Source organism: Aulonocara sp. 'chitande type north' Nkhata Bay, linkage group LG19 (assembly GCF_057382095.1).
Source record: "Aulonocara sp. 'chitande type north' Nkhata Bay isolate Kocher_YH1m ecotype deep benthic linkage group LG19, A_spYH_male_GT1.1, whole genome shotgun sequence".
Taxonomy (NCBI): domain Eukaryota; kingdom Metazoa; phylum Chordata; class Actinopteri; order Cichliformes; family Cichlidae; genus Aulonocara; species Aulonocara sp. 'chitande type north' Nkhata Bay.
The window spans coordinates 20,905,577-20,927,419 of NC_141362.1; the positions used below are offsets into that span (position 1 = coordinate 20,905,577).

Genomic DNA, 21,843 nt, shown 5'->3' on the forward strand with positions numbered 1-21,843 from the left:
TATTAAGACATACATTTGTTTCCCCCAGAACACTTCCCACTTATTATAAATTAATTTAAAAAATGTTATACATAAAGAGGATTGTTCTAATTATAAGGATGTAGGATTTAACATGCTGTCCAAAAAGCATCTCCCTAGAAGTATTTGCAGCGCCGCTGATGTGATGGCAACTTTAGCAACAGGCAGGTTGTGACATTTTCCCCAGACACTGACCCACAATGTCCAGCCGCAACTTCACTTTTGACTCTCATGGGCCTATATGACATTTGTTATAATGAAACCTGTCTGCTTATTTGTCAGACTGAATGTGCCCTACAGTTTTTGATACATAAAATGATTGCAAACTTGTTCAACATGTATTCTTTTCATTGTACAGGTAATTTTACTAATTTAGGCAATTAAGTAATTGGAGGAATACTATAACTATTATATATATATATAATAGCCAGCCAGTAGTTCATTTTAACTATTTTTAACTGTTAACCATTTCTATAAAGATTTAAATAGTTGTTGTTTTTTTAAAGAACATTCTTGGTTTCAAAATTCTTAGGTTTTGGGTTTTTGTTTTTTTTTGTTATTGGGTTGTTGTTGTTTTTTTATAATAAAACTAGTTATAAAATCCACTTTCCGAATAACCAAAGTGTTAAACAGCAACAGACTTTCTTATTTAATGCGGCATGCATTTGCAGCATCTGTTTCCGATGAAAATATCCTTTAAATCTTTAACATAGCCACTCGTTGTTCAGTGCATCTGCGGGCTAGTGCATCCTCACCAGTGCAGGTTTATGCTTGTTGCTGGGACATTCTCTTCAGTAATCTGAGAGCAGGCTGTTTTCTCTGCAGTTCTTTTTTTCAATGCAGAGAGAGGCGGGCCGAGCCGGGCCGGGTCAGCTGGCTCATATGGCTTCATGTGATTCTGCAGGGAGGTGTTAATCTAAGAGGAAAGAGTTTTTCCAGCATCCAGACTACACCATTTGAGAGCTGACCGCCTTCCGTGGCTCAGCTGAGCTACCGGCCTGTTTTTCTTGTGGGATATCCGTTTCACTCGTGTGGCTCATTCCGGATAGCGACGCGCTGCAGTTCAGATAATGGGAGACACTCAGTCTGCGCAACGTGCGGGCAAGAAGGATGCAGAGGAGGAGGAGGAGAGCGCAAAAGTGAATGATGTTCAAACTGTGCAGGATACTGAAGACAAGGTAACATATCCCAAGAGCCCCAAATTCTTCCTTTATGGCTGTATTAACTTTGCAACAAGGATTTAGCCTGTCCTCTTTTCCAATCAGTGGTTTTCATTTGATTCATTATGGTGACAGAGAACAAACAGTAGGCGCTTTGAAAGATTAAAAAAATGCTGAGGCTGGATTTTGTTGTTGTTGTCAGGACGGTGCACACGCTGCATGCCAACACATCAATTAACGTCAGAATAAAAGGAAAGTCCTTGTCCCTTCAAAGCGGATGAGTGCATCCAGCAATACTGGGACACTGACGAGCAATGTGATTATTTTTAAGCTTTTCTGTAACAGGAAGCATTATTGATTGCTTTATATATTGTGCTGGGTGCACAACAGCCTAGTGTCATTTCTCCTTAGACATAAAGACAAAGAAAATAAAAGGGGAAAAAGTCTTATATGTGATGCATTTCATATGTATATATGTCCCACATTGACTGAAACTCTTTTTGGCCCCATTTTCCTTATACAGCAAGATTTGCAAAATTGGAAAAAGAATAATAATTGTAAATCATAGCCTGAGTCTTACAACACAAAACTTAAACCATTTACTGTAAAAGTTGTTGTTGTTGTTAAATGGATTGTGTGCAGTGCCTCATGTTGCAATTGTGAGTAAATTTAATGGCCCTTGACTGCTGGCTTTTGGCTCTTGAGGCTACCTGATAACTTACATAGTATTACTCTTCTGAATAGTCGTTTTTCACTATTTCATTGATGGCGCAGAGGTTTTCATTTACTGTAGATGAAAGAGGAAACAGCATGGAGGAATGATGACCTTTCATTCTTGGAGTGAACCAAATAAAGCCCATGGGAGAGATGGAATTTCTCCCCTGCTGGACTACGCAGAAAACAACATTGATTATTAGTGTACAACATTATAACAGCTCATGCCGATGAGGATGTCAATTAGCACTGTCCTGTAAGAATCAGTAGAGAAATTGATGCTTTTTCTTGGCGATGTTGTGTTGATTTGATGCTATATTCGAGCATGCTGATTGTTATTAAGGTGGAGACATGACACTGCTGGAAGAAATCATGTGCTTAAGCTTGGAAGTGGGGTGTTAAAAAGAAAGAAAAAACACTAATCCCAATAAGTTGTATTTAAATTGTGATAATGGGAGTTGATGATGATTATGGCCTTTAACTATCTAAAACTAGGTTGTTTTGCCTTCAGTTGTTATTATTTTCGGGCTCTTGGAGAGCTCGGATAGTCAGTTTAAATTCAGTTTAAATTAGATAAAGCACTTAAAATAAGGCAACATTATAACATGAGTAAAAAGATAAGCAAAACTCTGTACATCTAATAAATTGGTTTAAAAAGTTGAAAAATAAGCTTAACTTGGAAATAATATTACCGTCTGATGTATTTACAGTTGTTTATTTAGGTTTCTTCGGCACACTATTGGGTGCAGTTAAGTTTCTTATTCCCTAAACCCTGCTCAGACATTCCCAACTAATCTGACTCATGGATTTAGGATTGGAAAAATCAGGAGCGTTGACTCTAAGGCTGCCACAAAACCTAGCCAATAGTAACTGGTCTATACTGTTTCTATAGGTCTTTGGCATCCCTGTTAATTACAGATGGAAATTCTTCAGAGGTTCAAACTAGACTTGTTAAATTTTTTTCGTGCCATGCACACATGAGCAGAGATTTATTGTACATTCAGTTTTGTGCTTTTTTTCAGCCTCTCAAAACCAATGGGCAGATCTCTGAGATAAATGGAAAAGCAGACAGCTCTATAGCAGCACTCAATGGTCACTGCAAAGACGAGATTTCTGCAGAGGGTGGGTATTCATAATTTGTGTATTTCTGCCAGCATGGTTTCAATAGAAGCGCAAGTTGTTGGGTTCTAAGTGAAAGAATCTGTTAGCACACTAAGCCGATTTTTCAAAAGTATTTTAATGATTAATTTAATTGTTGATTTAACTATCCTTTCCTCAGACAAAGATGTTGCAAAGACAGAAAAGTCCCCTAAAGAAGAAAAAACTCCAGTGGAAAGTGTTGACATCAATGCAAAGACATCACCAGATGAAGCTGATGCAAATGAAGTTGAAAAAGTAGAAATTATCGAAATGGAAGAGAAGCAAAATGACATCAATGAAAGTTTTAGAAATTTTTTCAGCAACATTGGTTTGAAATTGACAGTTAAAAAAGGCTCTGGTGAAGAGGCTGAAACAGATGTGCCCGAGGAACTACCAAACATACCAGAGGAGGTCAAAGATAATGCACAAGAGGTCAAAAGTGAAAATGAGGAACAGAGTGTGGATGTAAACACAGCACAGGAAGCAAATGAATATGATTCAACAACATGTCCCAGTCTGACAGATGGAACATCAGAGAATATTGCAGAAAATGCAGACATAAAGAAAACAGAAATCAAAGAGGAAGCTGAGCGTGATAATGATGATGCAAGAACAACTTCACCTGCTGTAAATGAAGATGGACACCAGGATACCACACAGGAACTGCATCCAGCATCACCAATGATTACTGAAGAAAAGGTGGTTGAATCTCCATTAAAAAGGTTTTTTACCACAGGAATCTTTTCTAGTCTACGGAAGAAAAAGAAACTTGCAGAAGATGAGGTGACCGAGAAAGAACTGGTGGATATGGGGGAAAACGAGATTGCTGAAATAGCAGAGCAAGCAGTGGAAGAACAGGATAAGGAGGAGATTACTCTTGATACTGAGGCAGCTACAACTGAGAAAGGACTTGGAGAAGCTAAGATCGTGCCTGCAGTAACCACTCAGGATGATGTTAAACCACCTTCCATGAAGAGATCAGATGGTGAGGGTGAAATACTAAACTCTCAAGAAAAAGAAAAAGTTCAGGCGAGTCCACTGAAGAAGCTAATGTCAGGCTCTAGTTTCAGGAGTCTTTCCAAAAAACAGAAAACAAAGAAATCAAGTGACACAAAGATCACTGACTCTCAAGAACAAGTCTCTGATCAGCTGCTGTCTTCAACAGAGTCAGCTGAAAATCAGAAAGACGAAAGTCCTGCACAGCCCTCTGCCCCGGCAGCAGAAGAAGAGGACAGTGCATGGGCAACCTTCAAAAAACTTCTGACTCCAAAAAAACGTAACAAGACGCCTTCATTGAGCAATGAACAGGCACAAATCTCAGGTTCAGTAGATGAGGCTAAACCAAGTGAAGGGGGGGAAATATCAGATCACAGCACAGAAGAAGGGAAAAAAAGGAAAGACTCATCTGTGTCATGGGAAGCTGTTTTGTGTGGATCTGGAAGGAGAAAAAGCCGAAAATCATCAGACTCAGAAGAAGAAACACCCCCAAATAGCAAGCAAGACAGTGGACTTAAACAAGGTGCAGAATCACCACTAGAAAGATCTAACGAGGCCCAAGAAATTAAAGAAGGAAGTCCTCCAGAGAGTGATGGGGAGTCAACATGGAAATCGTTTAAAAAACTTGTCACCCCCAAAACAAAAGCCAAGGATCTGGATGAAAGCAAAGATATCATTCCTTCTGACAATGATGTTACTCAAGCTGAGTCCACATTTTCTATTAAGAATCTCCTACCTGGAAGAAAAAAGAGAAAGCCTGCTGAAACGCTAGAACAAGTATCTTTAGATGAAGCTGACAAGGAAGCTTCAGGTGATGAAGACTCTGAGACTCCAGCTGTGATTCCACTGTCAGAGTTTGCAGATGAAATGGGAGAAACCAAGGCAGATGTAGAAAGTTACATACCAGAAGTAACAGACAATGAAGTCCAGCAGGACTCCACTCCACCTTGTGATAGTCTTCCACTCGAAACACAAACGTCCCAAGACAATGAGGAAGCTTTAGAAAATGAGGTTCCTAAAACACTGGCTACACCTGCTCCAGTTGAAGAACCAGATGACCTTACAGAATCAATCAGTAAACACCAACAACTCAGTGATATTCCAGAGGAGGGAGTACTTACAGAGACCATGGCCACTCCGGCTTCAGGCATTGAGGAAGCAGCAAGAGATGACACTATAGCAGAGGACCTGGTAGAGATCACATCTGAAGCCATAACAGCTCCAGAGCCTGCTGATGTTACTGTGACAGATGAAACTGAGATGATCTCTGCAGTTTCCCAGTTATCAGACTCTTCAAAAACATCTGGTAATGCAACACCTGTCCCAGCTGAATACAGTGTCAACAACACAGAGTTGTTGCTAGAACAAGTTGCTGAAACCATCTCTGTAAGCACACATGTAGTCCCAGTGACTTTAGAGGAGCCAAGTTCAGAAAGAATAGTTAGTTCTGTCTCGCCTCAATTACTTGAAACATTTGAAAAAGAACAGCCGAAAATCCTGGAAATACACAAAGGATCAGATGAAACAGTGGTAAACGCAGAGCTAAATGCTGAACCAATTGATGCAATTAATGAAGTTGAATGCATTTCTGAAGAAAAGGAAGAGTTACCTCAGGAGACATTACCTGAAAGTGATGAAGTTGCTCCAGATAAAGGTTCTCTAGTTGTGGCAGATCAAGTAGAAGAAGATGCCTCAAAAACTGAGGCTCAAGAAGCAGAGTCAGCTCTTTTTGTGGCTGATGAAACTAAAGATGGAAGCATCGAGCAAGAAGCCCAAAGTTTGTTCTCCATGGGGGATCAGATCAATCAAAATATTACTGAGCAAAGTCAAATTGAAGCTGAACCTTCTGTGGTGGTGGATGAGTTGGAAGCACTGGAAAATGTAGAAAAAGATGTAAAAGCTTCAGAAGAGGATACTGTTCAGTCACTTGAAGACGAAGCACCACACTTAGATGACATACCAGCAACAGAAATAGTTACAGACGATTCCAAGCAGACAGAGCATCTTGCTGAAGTGACTGTTGAGCCAGAAGATAGACAAACACAGACTGAAGCTCCAAAAACAGAGGATGATGAAGTGAAAGATGTAGTGGAAGTTGAGCAAAAAGCCACAGCAACTGCAGAAGAGGACAAAGTTCAATCACCTGAAGAAGAAGCACCGGCCTCAGAAGATGTTCCACCAGCAGAAAGTATATTTGAATCCAAACCGATAGGAGAGCATCTCACTGAAGATGAAGTTTCCATTGAGCCAGAAACTAAAGAGACACAGTCTGAAATTTTTGAAGTTACAGAAGTGCCAGAAGGTATTCAAGCCACAGCATTACAATCAGAAGAGGATAGTATTCAAGAAGAAATACAGCGCTCACAGGACATTCAGTCTGCTGAACCAGTAACAGATGAATCCAAACATACAGGGGAACATCTCATTGAAGTGACCGATGAGCCAGAAACTAAAGAGCGACAGTCTGAAGTTTCTGAAGTTACAGAGGTGCCAGAAGATGTTGAAGCCATAACATTTGAATCAAAAGAGGACAACATTCAAGAAGAAATACAACCCTCACAGGACATTCAGCCTGCTGAACCAGTAACAGATGAAAACAAACAGACATCAGAGCATCTCACTGAAGGTGAAGTTTCTAATGAGCCAGAAACTAAAGAGCCACAGTCTGAGGTTTCCGAAGTTACAGAGGTGTCAGAAGGCGTTCAAGCCACAACATTGGAATCAAAAGAGGACAGTGTTCGAACAGAAATACAACCTTCAGAGGACATTCGGTCTGCTGAACTAATAACGGGTGAATGTAAAGAGTTAGCAGAGAATCTCATTGAAGTGACTGATGAGATTAAAAAAAAAGAACCACAGCCTGAAGTTTCCAAAGTTCCAGAGGTACCAAAACTTCTTCAAGCCACATCACTGCATTCAAAAGAAGATAGTGTTCAAACAGAAATACAACCTTCAGAGGACATTCAGTCTTCTGAACCAGTAACAGATGAAAACAAACAGACAACACAACATCACACTGAAGTGGCCGATGAGATTCAAAACAAAGAATCACAGCCTGAAGTTCCAGAAAAGGTAGAAGCTGTACAAGCAGCCATATTAGATTTAGAAGAGGGGAGTGGTCAGTCATGGGAGAAAGAAGTAATATCAGAGGATGTTCCACATGCAGAAAAAGATCAGCCCCAAGAGGCTAAAATGTTACCAATCACTGAAGATAAAGGTGAAGCACTGGATGATTCCATAACCAAGGATGTTCAAGAACCAGCAGTGTTACAAGTGGTACAAGTCGTCACATTAGATTCAGAGGAAGGTCAACCTCAAGGAACTGAAGATGAGGTGATATCCAAGGATATGGGGGCAATGGAAACAGTTACAGGTGAACCCAAGCAGAAAGCAGTTGACCTAATGGAACCAGAAGCATCACTGCCTGATGCAGAAAACAATGTTCCTGCAACTGACCGTGAAGCATCCAAGTCTGCAAATGCAGTTGCATCAAGTGTTGAGGTGTTTAGCACTCAGGAGCTTGAAACTGAAGCATTGCTAGAAGATGTTCCGAAACCAGACACTGACCGCATTACAGATGAAACTGAGAAAAAACAACCAGGCCAGGATTTAGAAATAAACAAAGATCAGAAAACCGAAAGCATTCCACAAAATGATCAAGCTGAACACGAAGATAGAAAAGGTGAAGCTTTGGAAGAAATGGTACCAGCTGCTTATGTGCCTTCTGCAGAACAAGAAGAAGAACAAGCAAGTAATGATCAGGTCCATTGTGAGACTTGTGTTGACAGTGCTGAAGCTTCAGAAGAACCCAAATATGACGAGGATGTTAGTACAGCCCAAGTAAGTGTTGATGGAGAAAAAGCTGGTGAACTTCAAGGCACTGAGGTAATCACTGCTGCCACTGAGCACGCTGTAGTGATGCAAGTAATAACATGTAATCTAAAAGATGTTTCAGCAGTAATACCTGATGTTTTGACTGAGGAAACAACTGAGATTCGAGAACACTTGATAGAAAGAAAAGCAAGTGTGATGGAGGACACTTTTGAGAGCACAACACCATTAGAGAAGAACAATGTCATTAACACAGCAGAAGAAGGCAGTGTGGTTGTTATGATGCATGTTCCATCACTAGAGTTTGACGACAATCACAGATTCCAAGTGCAAGTGGTGGATGTTGATATCAATTCAGCAGAGAATATCGTCAACACAATGATTGAGGTAGGGGTTACAGAAGCCAAAGAAGTTATTGATGTTTGTCATGAAACTCTTGAAAAAGTAGAAAATCTATCTGCCTCTACTGCAATCAAAGAGGAAGTGAATAACGAGGAAAACAATCGAACTGTTCAAGAAGTTATTCAATATGTAAAGGGGAATTTACCAGAGCCCACTCCTGAATCTGTGCCAGATAAGTTGGAACAAGAAGTTATAAAACAACCAGATATTAGCGAGACAGTTCAAAGTGCACCAAGTGAACCAGAGGATGAAAAAATGATGGACAGTTCTGGGGAGCTCATAGAAGAAGAGGATGAAGGACATGGGATCCCAGCTGAGCAGAAAGAGTCTGAGGATCAATTGCGAATTTCTGATTTAGGTTTAGATATCTCTACCCATGATCACACAGAGGATCTGGAAGAAACTCAAGCTGAGCAGCAAAAATCAGAGGTATGTGTGACAGCGGAGGATGCAACATCTGAAGAATTAGCTAAGAAGAAATATGGCGATACCACCACAGAAGCACAAAAACTACAAAGTACACAAAGCCAGATTGTTACACCAAATAACACAGGATTAGTAGCCCCCCAGAACACGGGTATGATCTCGTCAATAGGTAATGTAGAGTCTCCTTCAAGCCTGTCCTTAGAATTCAAACTTAACATACAGTTTGGGCAGCTAAAGGCACCAGCATCCCCACCACCTTCTGCAGAACCTGTGAAACAGCTTAATGTGTCCGAAGTTGCTGTTCAGGCAGTAGAAGCAGTGGAACCTACAAACCTGATAAATGCAATGCAAAGAGCTGAGAGCGAGAAACAAATGGAGCTAATGGAAGTCGCTATTCAGACAACAGAAATCACTGAATCAGAAGCTGTGGTCTCCCATCAGCCTAAACTTCAGGACGTTGCTGTTCAAGAAATGGAAACAACACAACCAGCAGAACAAGCTGAATCAGAGGAACCAATAATCTCCAAAATCCAGGCAGCAGAAACCACCAAACCGCTGAAGCAAATCACAGAGAAAGCAGAAAAATTAGATTTAACTGAAAGAGCTAAGATATCAAAACAGCCAGTACTACAGGCTGTTAGCATCCACACAATAGAAACAATAGAACCAGTGGAACAAATTCAGTCAAAGCAATCGATAATACCAGACATTCAGGCCACACAAACGACAGAACCTGTGATGCACAAAGAGAAACGAGGCCTGTTGATCAGTCATCCTGCAGTCTTCAAGGCTCGTAGCAAAGAAAAAACAGCAGAGGAGCCCATTAAACAAATAGAGGAGGAAAATGATGACGTGTGGCTGGATGCTGAGGAAGACATTTACACCCAAGAGGAAAAGGGGGCATCCCACATCAAAGTGGAAGAACCCACGGAGCCTCAAGCTGGAAGTGCACATGAGGGAAGAAGGAGGGAAGAAGATCCTGAATCTGAGTTTGAAATGGCACCTGATACCAAGAGTGAGGATGAGGAATATCATCAGAGATTGCATGAAACAGGAGGAATAGGTGAAATTGAGAGTGAAGGTGAAGATTTTGCTGTTGCCCTGGAGTACCCAGTAATCACAACATGTGTCACTCAGGCAGAATGGGATTAACCTAACCCAGCTCAAGTGTTACTAAGTGGTAAGCCACATCTTATTCTGTATATTTTCACAATCAATTTCAATTAAACGTATGCCCTTTTTTGTATTTCTTTTTGTAGGTGGAACAATCAAAAAGTAAAAGGAAGAAAGCTTCATAAAGCCATCAAAGCCTTTTATTTCACATTATGTTGCACCAAAATATTCTGATTAGCGAAACTAGCCTTAATTGCTAAGATTAGCTTATTATTATACAGTATATGACTTAAGAGAGTGTTTTGGAAAGTGTGCATTGAAAAAAAAGGTTAATCTTCTCAGGGGGCTTGAATTGTGATTTTTGAATGATTTTAGAAGTGTGACAATGAGCTATTTTACCACGCAGGGGCCTCAGTAAATTTAACTACCTGTTTGTCATGTAATGCAACTTCATTGCTAATTTTGTCAGGTCTCTCCACTCATAATTCATACATTATTATGCCTAAGTTTTTGAATAGAATGTATATGTCAGTAAGTCAATAAGAATATCATAATATATTTGTTGAATCTTTTCACCTTTTATGGTAAAAAGCTTAAAAAACGTTCAGGTGTTATTCACAGACCACATTAAATCATGATGTGTGTTACCAGTTACAGCACATAGAAACACCTTTTTATAAAAATTAGCAAAATGTAGATATTTCCACAACACATTTATTTGCAATTAGTATTTCACTTATGCCACATGATTTAAAAAGTCAGACCTGAACATACTGAGGATATATATATATATATATACATATATTATTATTATTATTATTATATGTGATCTTGTACATAATGAATATTTTAGTGATTAGAATTTTTACTGTGAGCAGTTCGAAAATATAAGCATGGTGAGAGCATGGCATGAAGCAAGGTGCGACAGTGTTTAATTTAAAGCTCAACTTAATTAAATACGCAGTTAATCCAATTTTAATCAGCAGTGCCTTAAGCAACCATGTTTACTCAAACTTTTCTGTTCTCCTGTTCTTTAACAGGCTGTTTCTACCACTGAAAAAAATAAAAAGTGGAAATTTTGATTGTCTCAAAATTTCAAGTTAAGCTGAGAATTTGAGATACTAACCCTGAATTTAGACTTAGAGACAGGAAAAAAAAAATCTAAGTGCCAGAAACAAGCCTCCTCACTAAGCTTGATGCCTGAGGCTCAGTAATCAAACTGCAACAGTGAGAGAAATAAGCTTGTGAAAAGGTATTTATGTTAGCTGTATGCTTTTACTTTGAAATCTCATTTCCATTACTGCCTGTTATGGACAATCCTTGCTTGTCTGATGTCACTAATATTGATTTATGTGTATTTATATGTTTTCTGATATATTTACCAGTGTTTAATTAATAAAAACTATTTTATTTGAATAAATTAATACATATAAATTAAAAGTACTTCAGTAATTATTTGTTTACTGCAAAAGAAAAGAAATCTGTTAATAATGTTTAACATCCAAACACAGAAATATTGAACATAAATACTTTATTCCCATCTTTTATAACAGAGTTACAGTTGGTGTTTGGGACTCAGTAAATCTGGATGCATTTCTACATCCCCCCCCCCCCCCCCCCCTTCTTTTTTAAATCAGCTGCAAGATCAGTGTCAAGGTGTGGGAGTCCCTGCCTTCCCATACAAATAAGACCTTTTAAAAATGCATCTTTGACACTGACAAGAAAACATAGATGCTTTCTCATGACGTAAAAAGAAAATTAAGAACATAAAGACAAAAAAAGTCCCAAAACATAAAGGTCAGATCATCACAAAAGATTAAAAATCTTTTTTTGCCTACTTTGATTTTTCTTTGTTTTTTTCACAGTAATAAAGAACAAATGTGTGTAAAATACTGCTCCCGCCCGCAGCCAAGATCCCCAGTAACAATTTGTGAAATTCTTGATTTAAAAATAATTCATGGTTTTCAGAAAGTTGCTGATGTAACACATGAAGAGTAAATACATTCAGCGTGATCTAGGTCCCCTTCATGACTCAGTGCCTTCGCACAGTGCAGCATTCTTCTTTCATAGCTGCTTGTGCCCTTTTTAGAGTTGTTGTAGCTTCAGAGCAGCAATTTAGAAGATCATTTTTGCGAGTTCAAACATAACCTACAAGAGAAACAAATGAGATGCACTCATTATTAAACATCTCCCTGTTTTTTTTAAAGCATGAATAAAGGTTTGTTTTAAAAATGCTGCATTCTTTGAGGCTTCTTGCTTGACCTCTTTTACCTCAATCGTAATCAGGATGACTATCATCCACTCCAACCTCAAGCTGTGCTTCTCACTCAGGTGGCTCCTCATCAAGTCTGTCAACTGCGTGCAATGTTCCAGCTTCTCATTCACAACCTAAAATGAGATAGATTATGAAGCTACATGGGCAAAAAAAATGATTGAGTGTTAACACAAAGACCCAGCAGCGATAGTTTATCCTTTACATTGACTCTGCGGTTGATGCTGAGGAACTGGCACGTCTTATCGTAGAGTTTTTCTAGGTTTTCTCTGTCCCAGTAGAAATCAGGCGTGAGGAGAAGGTCAGATCTCAGGTTTATACAGTGTCTGTCAAAGCAGAGTGTAAATAAAAATACTAAAGTACGGTAATACTAGAAAAGCAAACAAACAGCAGTTTTTGCATTTAGAAATAACATGTATAATTACACAAAACTCAAGGTGTATTACTTGCTCATAAATAGTGAATACAAAAATAGAAAGGCTGTACTTTCCTGAATTTACCTTAATGTGAAAAGCTCTCCTATCTTCTGCATAACCTCTGCAGAGGACAACTTGACTCTTTTCCCAGACTTGAGTGTCTGGGTGGGAAAGAAAAAAAAAATTAGCATGCTGGCATTAGCATTTTAGAAAAATGCTAATGCCACGTGCATCTCCTAACACACAAACAACCATTATAAATAATCAATTATTCATTCTTGCTGTTAATTGTCCACTGTACCTCTGGAATTGATTGAATGGACTCTACAAAGTTGTCTAATGCTACCTCCCATATTGCCAACTTCACTGGAAAAGAAAGCAAAGAGAAAAGGTTAGCAGTGTTCACAGGAAACAAATACATTTTTTATGATTCAGACTGGAAATACAGCTTCTCACCAGACAAACAAAGTGCATTTGAAAATGCAAATTTCTCCAAAACAGCTTCCTCTTGATCCATATCGTCACTCAGAATAAAGTTGCCACGCTCAAGCTTTGTATTTCCCCTGAGGTGGAAAAAAGTGTCTGTTTAGAAACGTTACAGAGTCTGAAAGTACTAACAAAACAAAGCTTGAGGCTCATCGTACTCTCCCACAGTGTAGTTAATCTCCTCATTTTCCCAGTGGACTAACGCTACTTCATAAGGCTGGATCTCATGGTGTTCCAGGATTCTCAAAATGTTTTTCATCTGTAAAGACCGAGGGGAAATTACAGAGTTTAACAATAGTATAGTAGAAAAGTGAACTGGAAATTAGATTAACTGCATTAATGGTGATGTTTGCTTACCGTTTTCTCCTCGACATTCCAGAAAACTACTGAGCCTTCTCTAAAAATTTAGAAAGTGGAACAAGTCAGTGTTTAGCCCTTCCTCTCATGTTACAAAACAAACTATCAGTTCAAGGTAATCATGAGGCAAGCAGTCAAACAAAAACTCTAGCTGAACAAAACAACTTTTAAACTTAGAAACTTTAGACTGAGATCAGGCATTATGGGGCCAAAGAAAAAAGCAGCTGTACTAAAGAAGTATTAGTAACTACACTGCTGAAAAATGCTAAAGGAATGCTTGATTGTCAGTGTATAACAAAAAAGTCAGCTAAACTTCAGGGATAGCAACCTGTAAGTTAGAAAGCATAAACTATTAAGACTCAGTTTCACCTGCTCTGGTGCAAATCAAAGGGACAACAGGTGCAGGGGAAGACAACAACAAGACAACCCCCCAAAAAGGGAATGGTTGCCACAGACCGTTTCTATCTCCTTGTCCTTGCTACCACTAGTAACATGAGACACTATCACCATCTCAGCCAGGTTGCACAAATAGTCCAACTCCTCCAGGATGGCAAATCCACACGTGCCATGGCAACAAAGTTTGTGCCTCTCAGCACAATCTCAAGAGTGTGGTGGAGATACCACAGGGAGATACCACAGCAGCAGGACCAGTATCTGCTCCTTTGTGAGAGGAAGAACGGGAGGTGGCCTACAAAACCTCATGTGCATGTTTTAGATCAAACTGTCAGAAACAGACTCCATGAGGGCGGCATGAGGGGCTGACATCCATCAGTGGGACCTGTGTTCACATACCAGCAACATGCAGATCGAATAGCATTCACTAGTGATCAACAAAACCAAAAGGTCCATCAGTGGGGCTGCATTCTCTTTACAGATGAGAGCAAATTCACACTGACCATATGTGGCAGGTAAGAGTCTGGAGATGCTGTGGCGAACGTTATGCTGCATGCAACATCCAGCATGAATGGTTTAGCAGGAGGTCAGTGATTGTCTGAGGAGGCATATCCTTGGAGGATTACATAGACCTTCACAGCCCTCCCTGACTGCTTAGACACAATGCAGTGGGGCCTGGCCTCACGTGGCAAGAGCATCAACAATTTTAAAAGGCACCACTGATTAGCCTTGTGTAATCCAATCGACAATCTCAGCAATTGCATGTTTAGATTTGTGTGTGCATCTGATGCTGAGAAATAGATCACTGATATAGGCATACAGGCAAACCAAGGTACGCCTGTATCACCGAGTACTGACCAAACCAATTATCAATAATCCTCAAATTAAGCCATATTTTTGACAATGTTTGAACAGAACTGACCTTTCTACAACAAAATAATACCATTGGAGACAAAGTCTAAACCAAAGCGCATCAGCATTACCTGAAGAAGAAGATTTGTGCATTATCATCTGGTTTTGCAGCCATGTCTGTGCTTATCACCAGAACATTCGAGGCATCTGAAAATAAAAACACGACGATCATGAAAGCCATCACTAATAATCTAATGCACAGCTGTATGACCTTTTCACTCATACCTCTGGGCAAATCTATCTCATGGAAGCCGTGGTTTATCAAGTCGTGAGAAAGTGTTGGCAAATGATACTGATCTGCTGTTGCAAAAGCAATGCACTGCATCATATCCTATGGAGACAAACAATTGAATCAACACATAAAACAATACCAGGCGCAGCTAAATAAAACATTTCACTACACTAAAGGGTAAATCACCTTGTCTTCACTGAGGGAAGGCTGGTTGGCTCTGGACGGCTGCTTCGTCCGTGGTCCCTTGGGTGCCCTCTTCCCAGGCACTGTGGCTGGTTTCAAACCTGGTTTCAACACTGACTTTACGAGGTTGGTTGAATACAAACTTGTTTGTCCTCTTGCACAGTTTGAAAGTCTCCCAGGGTCAGTCAAAAACCCACTGCTAAGACTTTTACATCCACTCAAAGCAGGCAAAGAAACATGTCTTTTCTGCTCGTGCTGCTGATGAATATAGTTTAAATGGCAGGTCCTGGAAAAGCTCCACGGAGCACAGTGAGTCCTGGCCGAAGTTAAAACGCAGCCTGATCTGCTCCCTGCATGCAGCTGGGCTCCCAGTCTGGACCACAACGTCCGGAGAAGCATCTTCCATTCACACTCACCTACAAATAACCTGCTGCCAAAGGAAAGTGCCTTTAGGTGACTGGAAGCACAGAACTATGTTAAACAAACAGATCAACTTAGCTAATGGACGTATAGTTATATTGTTACACGTTAAATCTAAAGTATAGACAACAACAGGAATCAAAAGTGCATCAGCAAGCAAAACACTCGTATATCCTGCAAACTAATTAGGATAATACATTCAGCAGTACTGCGGCTCCATGCCTGGAGCTAACTTCTGTATACATGCCAGCCGCAGACAATTCAGTGAGTAGAAAACGTCCGTTTCTTCGCTTACCAGGTTAGAAAAAACAAAATACGGTGTTAAATTAATTCACAAATTCCAGCTACCTTCAGTGTTTACAGTCTTGCATACATTCAAAGGCGGCGTGTTTGTTCCTCGTCGCTTGTTTCCTGCTCGAAGTGACGCAATACAAGTAGTCACATTAAGCTCTCAGCTCTGACTTGAAGGTAGAGCGTTTCCATTTTAAGCTGAACTATATTACTTACTAAAACTTCAAAACACAGCAGGAAGTACCTTAAAAATACTCAGTCGTTTATATTTAGACAAACTCGATCAGTTTATGAGTGGAAAATGTCCGGTAAGTGAAGCTCATACTGGGATTGAGCAGAAGGGCTACCTGACAGTCTAAACTCAGGGCTAACGTGGTGCTCATGGAATGACCTTCACATTGTTGCACGTTCAGCGTGACTTTGGATTTTTTTTATGTTACTATATAAATTAAGAAATCAATTTTTCTAAAGTAAACTAAACTAAACTAAAATAAAATAAAATAAAATAAAATAAAATAAAATAAAATAAAATAAAATTCCACCAACTTGATAAACGAGTTGATGCCTGACAGGCTCAGTTACATCGCCCCAGCTACATCGCCCCCTTCTGACTGAGCCTGTGTTTGCTGTTGCCAGGAGACTTCTTAAAACAGAGGCAACATCTACTTAAAGTTCACTTCTCACCTCTCTTATTTGGAGTTATGGAAAACTCTAACGAGGTAGGCCTTAAAATATTTTAAATGTCTACTGAATTCAGTCATAGCGGAGGAAAAAACTAAATTGATTCCTATGTTGGCAACTTTTAAAAATAGATTTAAAAAAAACATTTAATAACTATTTAGTACCTTTCTTCAACCTCTGTAATTAACAGTGCAATGAGAAGGAGAGGCTGAAGATGAGGGTTGCTGTTTTAGAAGAGAGTGTGAAGTCCAGTGAGGTGGAGTGCAAAGCCAGCAGAGAGACGGTGCTGAGGCTGGTGGCAGAGCTGGACCAAGAGAGGAGGAAGGCTGCAAGCAGTGTAGCAGCACTTGATTCACTCAAAGTGGTATATACACAACTTAAAAGAGTAGTTACTTTACAGTACAAGATTTCACATGTCTGGACGGCTTAACCCACGAACTAAAGGATTTAGTAGCGTTGTGTAAAAACTACTGACTTCTGTACGAAATTGTTAATTTAAAGATTTTATTACTTTAGGAGTAACTGCTAAAATTGCCCTATTGTTGTGGTGTTTGTATGTCATTTAGGAGCTTGATGGTCTGGCTGTTGGGAGAAGAAGTGTCGAGATGGAGAAGCAGACCCTAACTGAAAGACTTGAGGCCAGTAAGAGAGTAATAGAGGCAGCCAGGCGAGAGTCACACTGTCTGGAGAACCAGGTGGAGGAGCTTGAAAGAAGGATCCAAGAAGCTGAGAGCAAGCTGCAGGCATTCTTGGAAACGTTGGTCGGCCTCCTGGAGAAGAGGTGTGAGGACGTCATCCTGCCCACGGAGAGAGATGTTCTACAGACACTGGATAACCTCTGCAATAAGGTGAGGAACGTTGGGATTTCCAACAAAAAATGCTTAAAAGCTGCTTTAAAGCTAAATTTGTTCTCCAAGGTGCAAATGTGGCTCCAGCCAAACAACACATTTGCTGACAATTATAAATCACATTGTATTTTAGCTATTAGGATTACTTTTTGTTAATCGCTATATGTCATGAATGATCAGTTACTTGTGTAAAATGAAACATACTGGTTGATTTTTTTTTTTACCAATAAGCATGCAGGTAGCACTTTAATCTCAATACTTGCAATACAGCTAAATATTTTTTTTATTTTAATTTGCAGACTAATAACTACATCGACTGGATAACTCTGTAAAGTAGAAGAATACGTCCCAAAGCACAGCAATTGATGCAGTTACTTGTATCTTTATGTTAACTCTTCCTGTTCCATCTGTCAAGGACTTAGTCCAGCTGTAAGATAAAAAGGAGTGTGCACACAATAGTTTATGTTACCACACATTTTCACTATGCTGGTCTTTCAGAGCTTGCCAGAGGTGGAAATGAGGCTGTGTTGTGTTTCTGAAAAGCTGAATGAGCAGACAGAGCTTCATCACATTGCACAACAGAGGGCTCAGCTTGCAGAGCAGCAAGTCCAAGACCTGAGGGGAAGACTGCAATGTCTGGAGGCCGAACTGCTGACAGCAGACATGCATTGTGACCGATTGCAACACAGCAAACAGGATGTGAGTAAAGTCATGTGACTAAGCATATAAGTTACAGATACAGGTTGGTATAGCGACACATTCCTATGATTTGTCTCTTTTTTTTAACAGTATGAGGAATTCTTGGAGCAGCTGTCCAAGACGATGAAGGTTGAGGACTTTGACATTGATCTTGACTTCGAAATGAAGCTAAAATTCATTCTGTCACGTGCCGAACAACTTGTTAGACAAGAGGGAACTGCTTTAGTTGAGAGTAAAAGTCTGACTTACAGCTTACAACGGAAGGTAGTTTTTTTGTTTGTTTTTTGTTTTTATCATTCACAAGTTTATACAAGTGGAGAGTGGTGCTGAACAAGCAGATAATTTACCTCTAAATGCACAAATGCAGCTTAAAAAAATGTATACAGTTGATTTAAAATATTCCCATTCCCTGTAGTTGAAATCACAGAAGGAACAAATAGAGAGCAAAGGACTCCACATCCAACTACTGAGGAAAAAGGTTTCAGAGCTGGAGGAGGAGAAGAAGACCCGATCAGCATTGGCTGCGGAACAAAATGATGCACAACTGCAGGCTGCGAGGCTGCAGAAAAAACTGGAGTGTCTTCAAAGTGAACTGAAAGCAACCAAACTTTCCAACACTGAGCTCAAGGCCCAGCTCTCCCATACCAGCGAGCTCAAGGTAGAGGGGAGAAGGGTTTGGGCCCAAATTCACTCCAGAGGGATTTTCACTTCATAATGTTTTGTGTATTTGTGTTAATTTTGGGGCATGGGTTGGTGGGTCATTGAATCATATGCATATGCAATCAATGCATGCTTTCAAAGTATCAGAGTATCTTAGATTAATAATTTGACATAATTAAATAAAGTCACTCTTGTTTTACTAAAACCCGACGCTCACTCGAGTCTCTGCTGTGCCTAAAATGCCAAGCTGAAAGTCGCGCAACAGACTCAGACCATGCAGGAGCAGAAAAAGAAGCTGAATCTGGTGGCGGATGAGAAGGCAAAGGTGGAGAAAAAGCTGAGCGCAGTTAGCTCAGACCTGCAAAGCCAAGAGAAGAAGACAAGAGACGACCTACAGGAACTCCTCACCCTCAGACAGAGCCTTGCTCAGCTGTCTGAGAGGCAGAGAGAGGTAAGAGTCAAACGACAAATAGGAAAACTTGTTTACCATGCTTTCATCCACATCTCATGACCTTGCACAGCAGATGTTTGTTAGCGGTCATAGAGCTCATTTAATGTTGTTTGTTAATATAAATAAAGGAAAGGTCACAAGATTTCTGAAAACTTTTGAACCAGGTAAGTTTCTTTTTTCAGTTGGTGGATTTCCGCATGCTGGTTTCTCAAACGTTGGGCCTGGATGCCACAGCGTTGGCTCTTCCAAATTATGAAATCATCAAATTACTTGAAACCCTTCTTCATGGCCATTGTCACCGTCACCACCTTCATCATCATGTTAACATACCCCGGCACTACTCGACTCACCAGAGACCTCACCTGCAACAAGTCCAAGAACTATCCGATGGCTCCAACCTGGATGTTACCACCTGCAGATCTCACGAAACTTAAAATGTATTCACTCCATTCATACCAAAAATAAGTTGAAATGTTGAGAAATAGTAGAGATATTAATTACTTTTGAAACATAAAATAACAATTTAAAAGTTTTCTTTTATATTTGTGTTTTCATGGGAAGATCAATATAAGTATGATGCACAAAGGGTGAAATATTAAAAATGCTAACTCACAAATAAAATGACAACTTTTAGAATGAAGGTTTGGCATTCATTGTTTTTGAGAGTCGCATATACATACATTTCTCATATTATTTCTTTTTGCATTATATACATATGTTAAATAACTCTCGACTGTTATACATTTGATACTGAACTCACAGTCTTATAAAATATGCAATAATTCTATTGGTCATATTTCTCAATCTTAAAGACATATTTCATATCCTGAAAAAATAAAACAGCAGAATGTATAAAGACCATGGATGACTGTTAAAGGTTAAACTCCTGCGTTGCGTCTGACTTGGATATTAAATTCACTTGACTTGGCTTAAATGACTCTTGCATGAATCCATGTGGTTCAAGTTAAAAATGGACCGATTACCACAGACACAACGATGGATGTAAGTAAGTAAAAGCAAAGATTAAAACTGCATGCCAAAATACAGGTAAAAAAATAATTGCAATGTAAGATATATTAAATGTTTTTGCTGTTTACAAACTTTTAGTTACAAGCAAATTCACAGGCTATATTTCAGCGTTTAACTTTGGTGCTATCGGCTTGAGAGAAGTTACGTCATGTTTACACCACTGAGTCGACACGTCGTTTATCCAGCAGATGTCCACTGTGGGCAGAAACCTCCAGATCCGTTACACCAAAAATGCAAATTAACTGACACAGCATTACACAGAGTAACATAGTGAGATGCTTGATCCTATGTGCTACACACAAAGATATTAACTGTAGATGGCAGCTGTTATTCTGCAGTAAAAATGGACGAGCAGGATTTGTTTTTGCTCCCAACGTGATTAACCGTTTCAAGGATATCAACATGAATCCCACTAAGGTCATTCTGGCTCAAGAATACTAAACATCAGTGGTTTTTACGTCCATCTACACTGGAGGCGGTCCGTTGGTGTAGCTCAGCATCGGGTAGAAGGAATGAGCAAAGTTGTTGGACTGAGCACAGTAGTCCTCCTCAGACATTGGCAGCAGAAAGGCAAAAACCACTAACAGGAGCAGGAAGAGCTGGAGAGGCAGTGCGACCCAGAAGACGCGCCACAGAAACGAGGACCTACGAGATGATCGTGTCTCCGAGTCAGAAGGGAAGGAAGCGGATCCAGCGTCGCTGTGAGGCCTGCTCACACAAACACAAACATTCACAGCCCAGCAAAAACAGGATTAGTCAAACACAACTATGGATTATAGACTTTTAAAATCTCCTTCTCATCTGCACTACTGCAAATGTGTTTCCAAAAAGACTGTGGCCTGAATGTATATAAAAGCAGAATGCAATGGATTTTAAATCATTTAAACCCAACCTAAATTAATTATCAATTAAAGGTTTTTTTTTAATTAATTAAAAGAATTGGCAGACCTATGTCTAAATTTCCAGTTACTTTTCTTAATTTCAAGCTTGCGTTAATCAGTCGAAGTTTCAGACAATAACTCGAGCTTTTGACTCTGAAATGATTTTTTTCAGTGACAGAAACAAGCTTCCATCCAAAACATGTAACATGCTGGAACAGAGTTCTTTAAATTGTAACTTATACTATAGTCTAACCAATCAAAGTCTGAATTTCTTCATGGAAATGATGGATAGTTGGTCCTTTGGCATAAAGAGAACATGAGCCAACATCTATTATATGATAATAACAGTAGATGTAGCTTTTATAACTTGACCATCTGTGAAGAAAGATACAGGATAAATGAAAAAAGATAAATGCAGGTTTTGAAGCAACACATGCTGCCATCTAGATATCAGCTAGCCTTGTTTATTTTAGCAAAACCACAGTCTCTGTAGTAGAGACAGTTTGGGTGATACTCACTAAAAACTCTTGATCACAATTATAAACATGCCCTGCACCACCAATTTGAAACATGGGGCTGCTTTCAAAATTGACTGAACATATATAAAAACATAGAACCGAATTTTAAAAATCAATTTACATGCATTTCATCATTTGATTTCTTTATATTAAATATAATTGAGTTTAAATGATCATTGCATTTTTATTTTATTTACATTTTGCACATACTCCCGTCTTTGTTGGAAACACTGTTGTACTTCCACGGCAATATAATAAACCAATCTTACATGTACAAAACTGCTTCTCTTTGCTACAGAAATAGTAAAAATTAC

At 39.4% G+C, this 21,843-nt stretch overlaps 4 protein-coding genes across 9 annotated transcripts in view; 2 read left to right on the top strand and 2 right to left on the bottom strand.

Moving 5' to 3' along the window:
* The first annotated feature begins 968 nt into the window (after window positions 1–968).
* akap12a (A kinase (PRKA) anchor protein 12a) lies at window positions 969–12,025 on the top strand. Its single transcript, XM_086274785.1, has 4 exons — window positions 969–1,196; window positions 2,915–3,014; window positions 3,172–9,867; window positions 9,947–12,025. The coding sequence occupies exons 1-3, from the start codon at window positions 1,089–1,091 to the stop codon at window positions 9,837–9,839; spliced, it is 6,876 nt and encodes a 2,291-aa protein (XP_086130911.1). The 5' UTR covers window positions 969–1,088; the 3' UTR covers window positions 9,840–9,867; window positions 9,947–12,025.
* On the bottom strand, window positions 11,420–15,950 carry rmnd1 (required for meiotic nuclear division 1 homolog). Of its 4 annotated transcripts, none has more exons than XM_086274786.1 (12): window positions 15,820–15,950; window positions 15,055–15,481; window positions 14,862–14,967; window positions 14,708–14,783; window positions 13,332–13,371; window positions 13,133–13,233; window positions 12,945–13,051; window positions 12,790–12,854; window positions 12,573–12,649; window positions 12,278–12,398; window positions 12,072–12,188; window positions 11,420–11,948 (listed from the first exon to the last, which is right to left on the bottom strand). In XM_086274786.1, the coding sequence occupies exons 2-12, from the start codon at window positions 15,448–15,450 to the stop codon at window positions 11,916–11,918; spliced, it is 1,239 nt and encodes a 412-aa protein (XP_086130912.1). In that variant the 5' UTR covers window positions 15,451–15,481; window positions 15,820–15,950; the 3' UTR covers window positions 11,420–11,915. The 4 variants fall into 4 exon arrangements, with proteins under 4 accessions (XP_086130912.1, XP_086130914.1, XP_086130913.1 ...); XM_086274788.1 differs by having other exon boundaries at window positions 15,055–15,478; window positions 15,820–15,883; XM_086274787.1 differs by having other exon boundaries at window positions 15,767–15,871.
* Window positions 15,951–16,401: 451 nt separating this feature from the next.
* On the top strand, window positions 16,402–19,617 carry ccdc170 (coiled-coil domain containing 170). The gene is made up of 8 exons (XM_086275665.1): window positions 16,402–16,481; window positions 16,634–16,807; window positions 17,010–17,291; window positions 17,790–17,990; window positions 18,081–18,254; window positions 18,406–18,648; window positions 18,898–19,101; window positions 19,284–19,617. The coding sequence occupies exons 1-8, from the start codon at window positions 16,464–16,466 to the stop codon at window positions 19,533–19,535; spliced, it is 1,548 nt and encodes a 515-aa protein (XP_086131791.1). The 5' UTR covers window positions 16,402–16,463; the 3' UTR covers window positions 19,536–19,617.
* The window catches only part of syne1b (spectrin repeat containing, nuclear envelope 1b), a 67,724-nt gene continuing 65,498 nt past the window's right edge, over window positions 19,618–21,843 (bottom strand). For all 3 annotated transcript variants that reach the window (XM_086275664.1, XM_086275661.1, XM_086275663.1), the window contains one exon: window positions 19,618–20,838. In XM_086275664.1, the coding sequence (XP_086131790.1) occupies window positions 20,595–20,838 (244 nt within the window). In that variant the 3' untranslated portion in view covers window positions 19,618–20,594. The remainder of the gene's footprint in view (window positions 20,839–21,843) is intronic.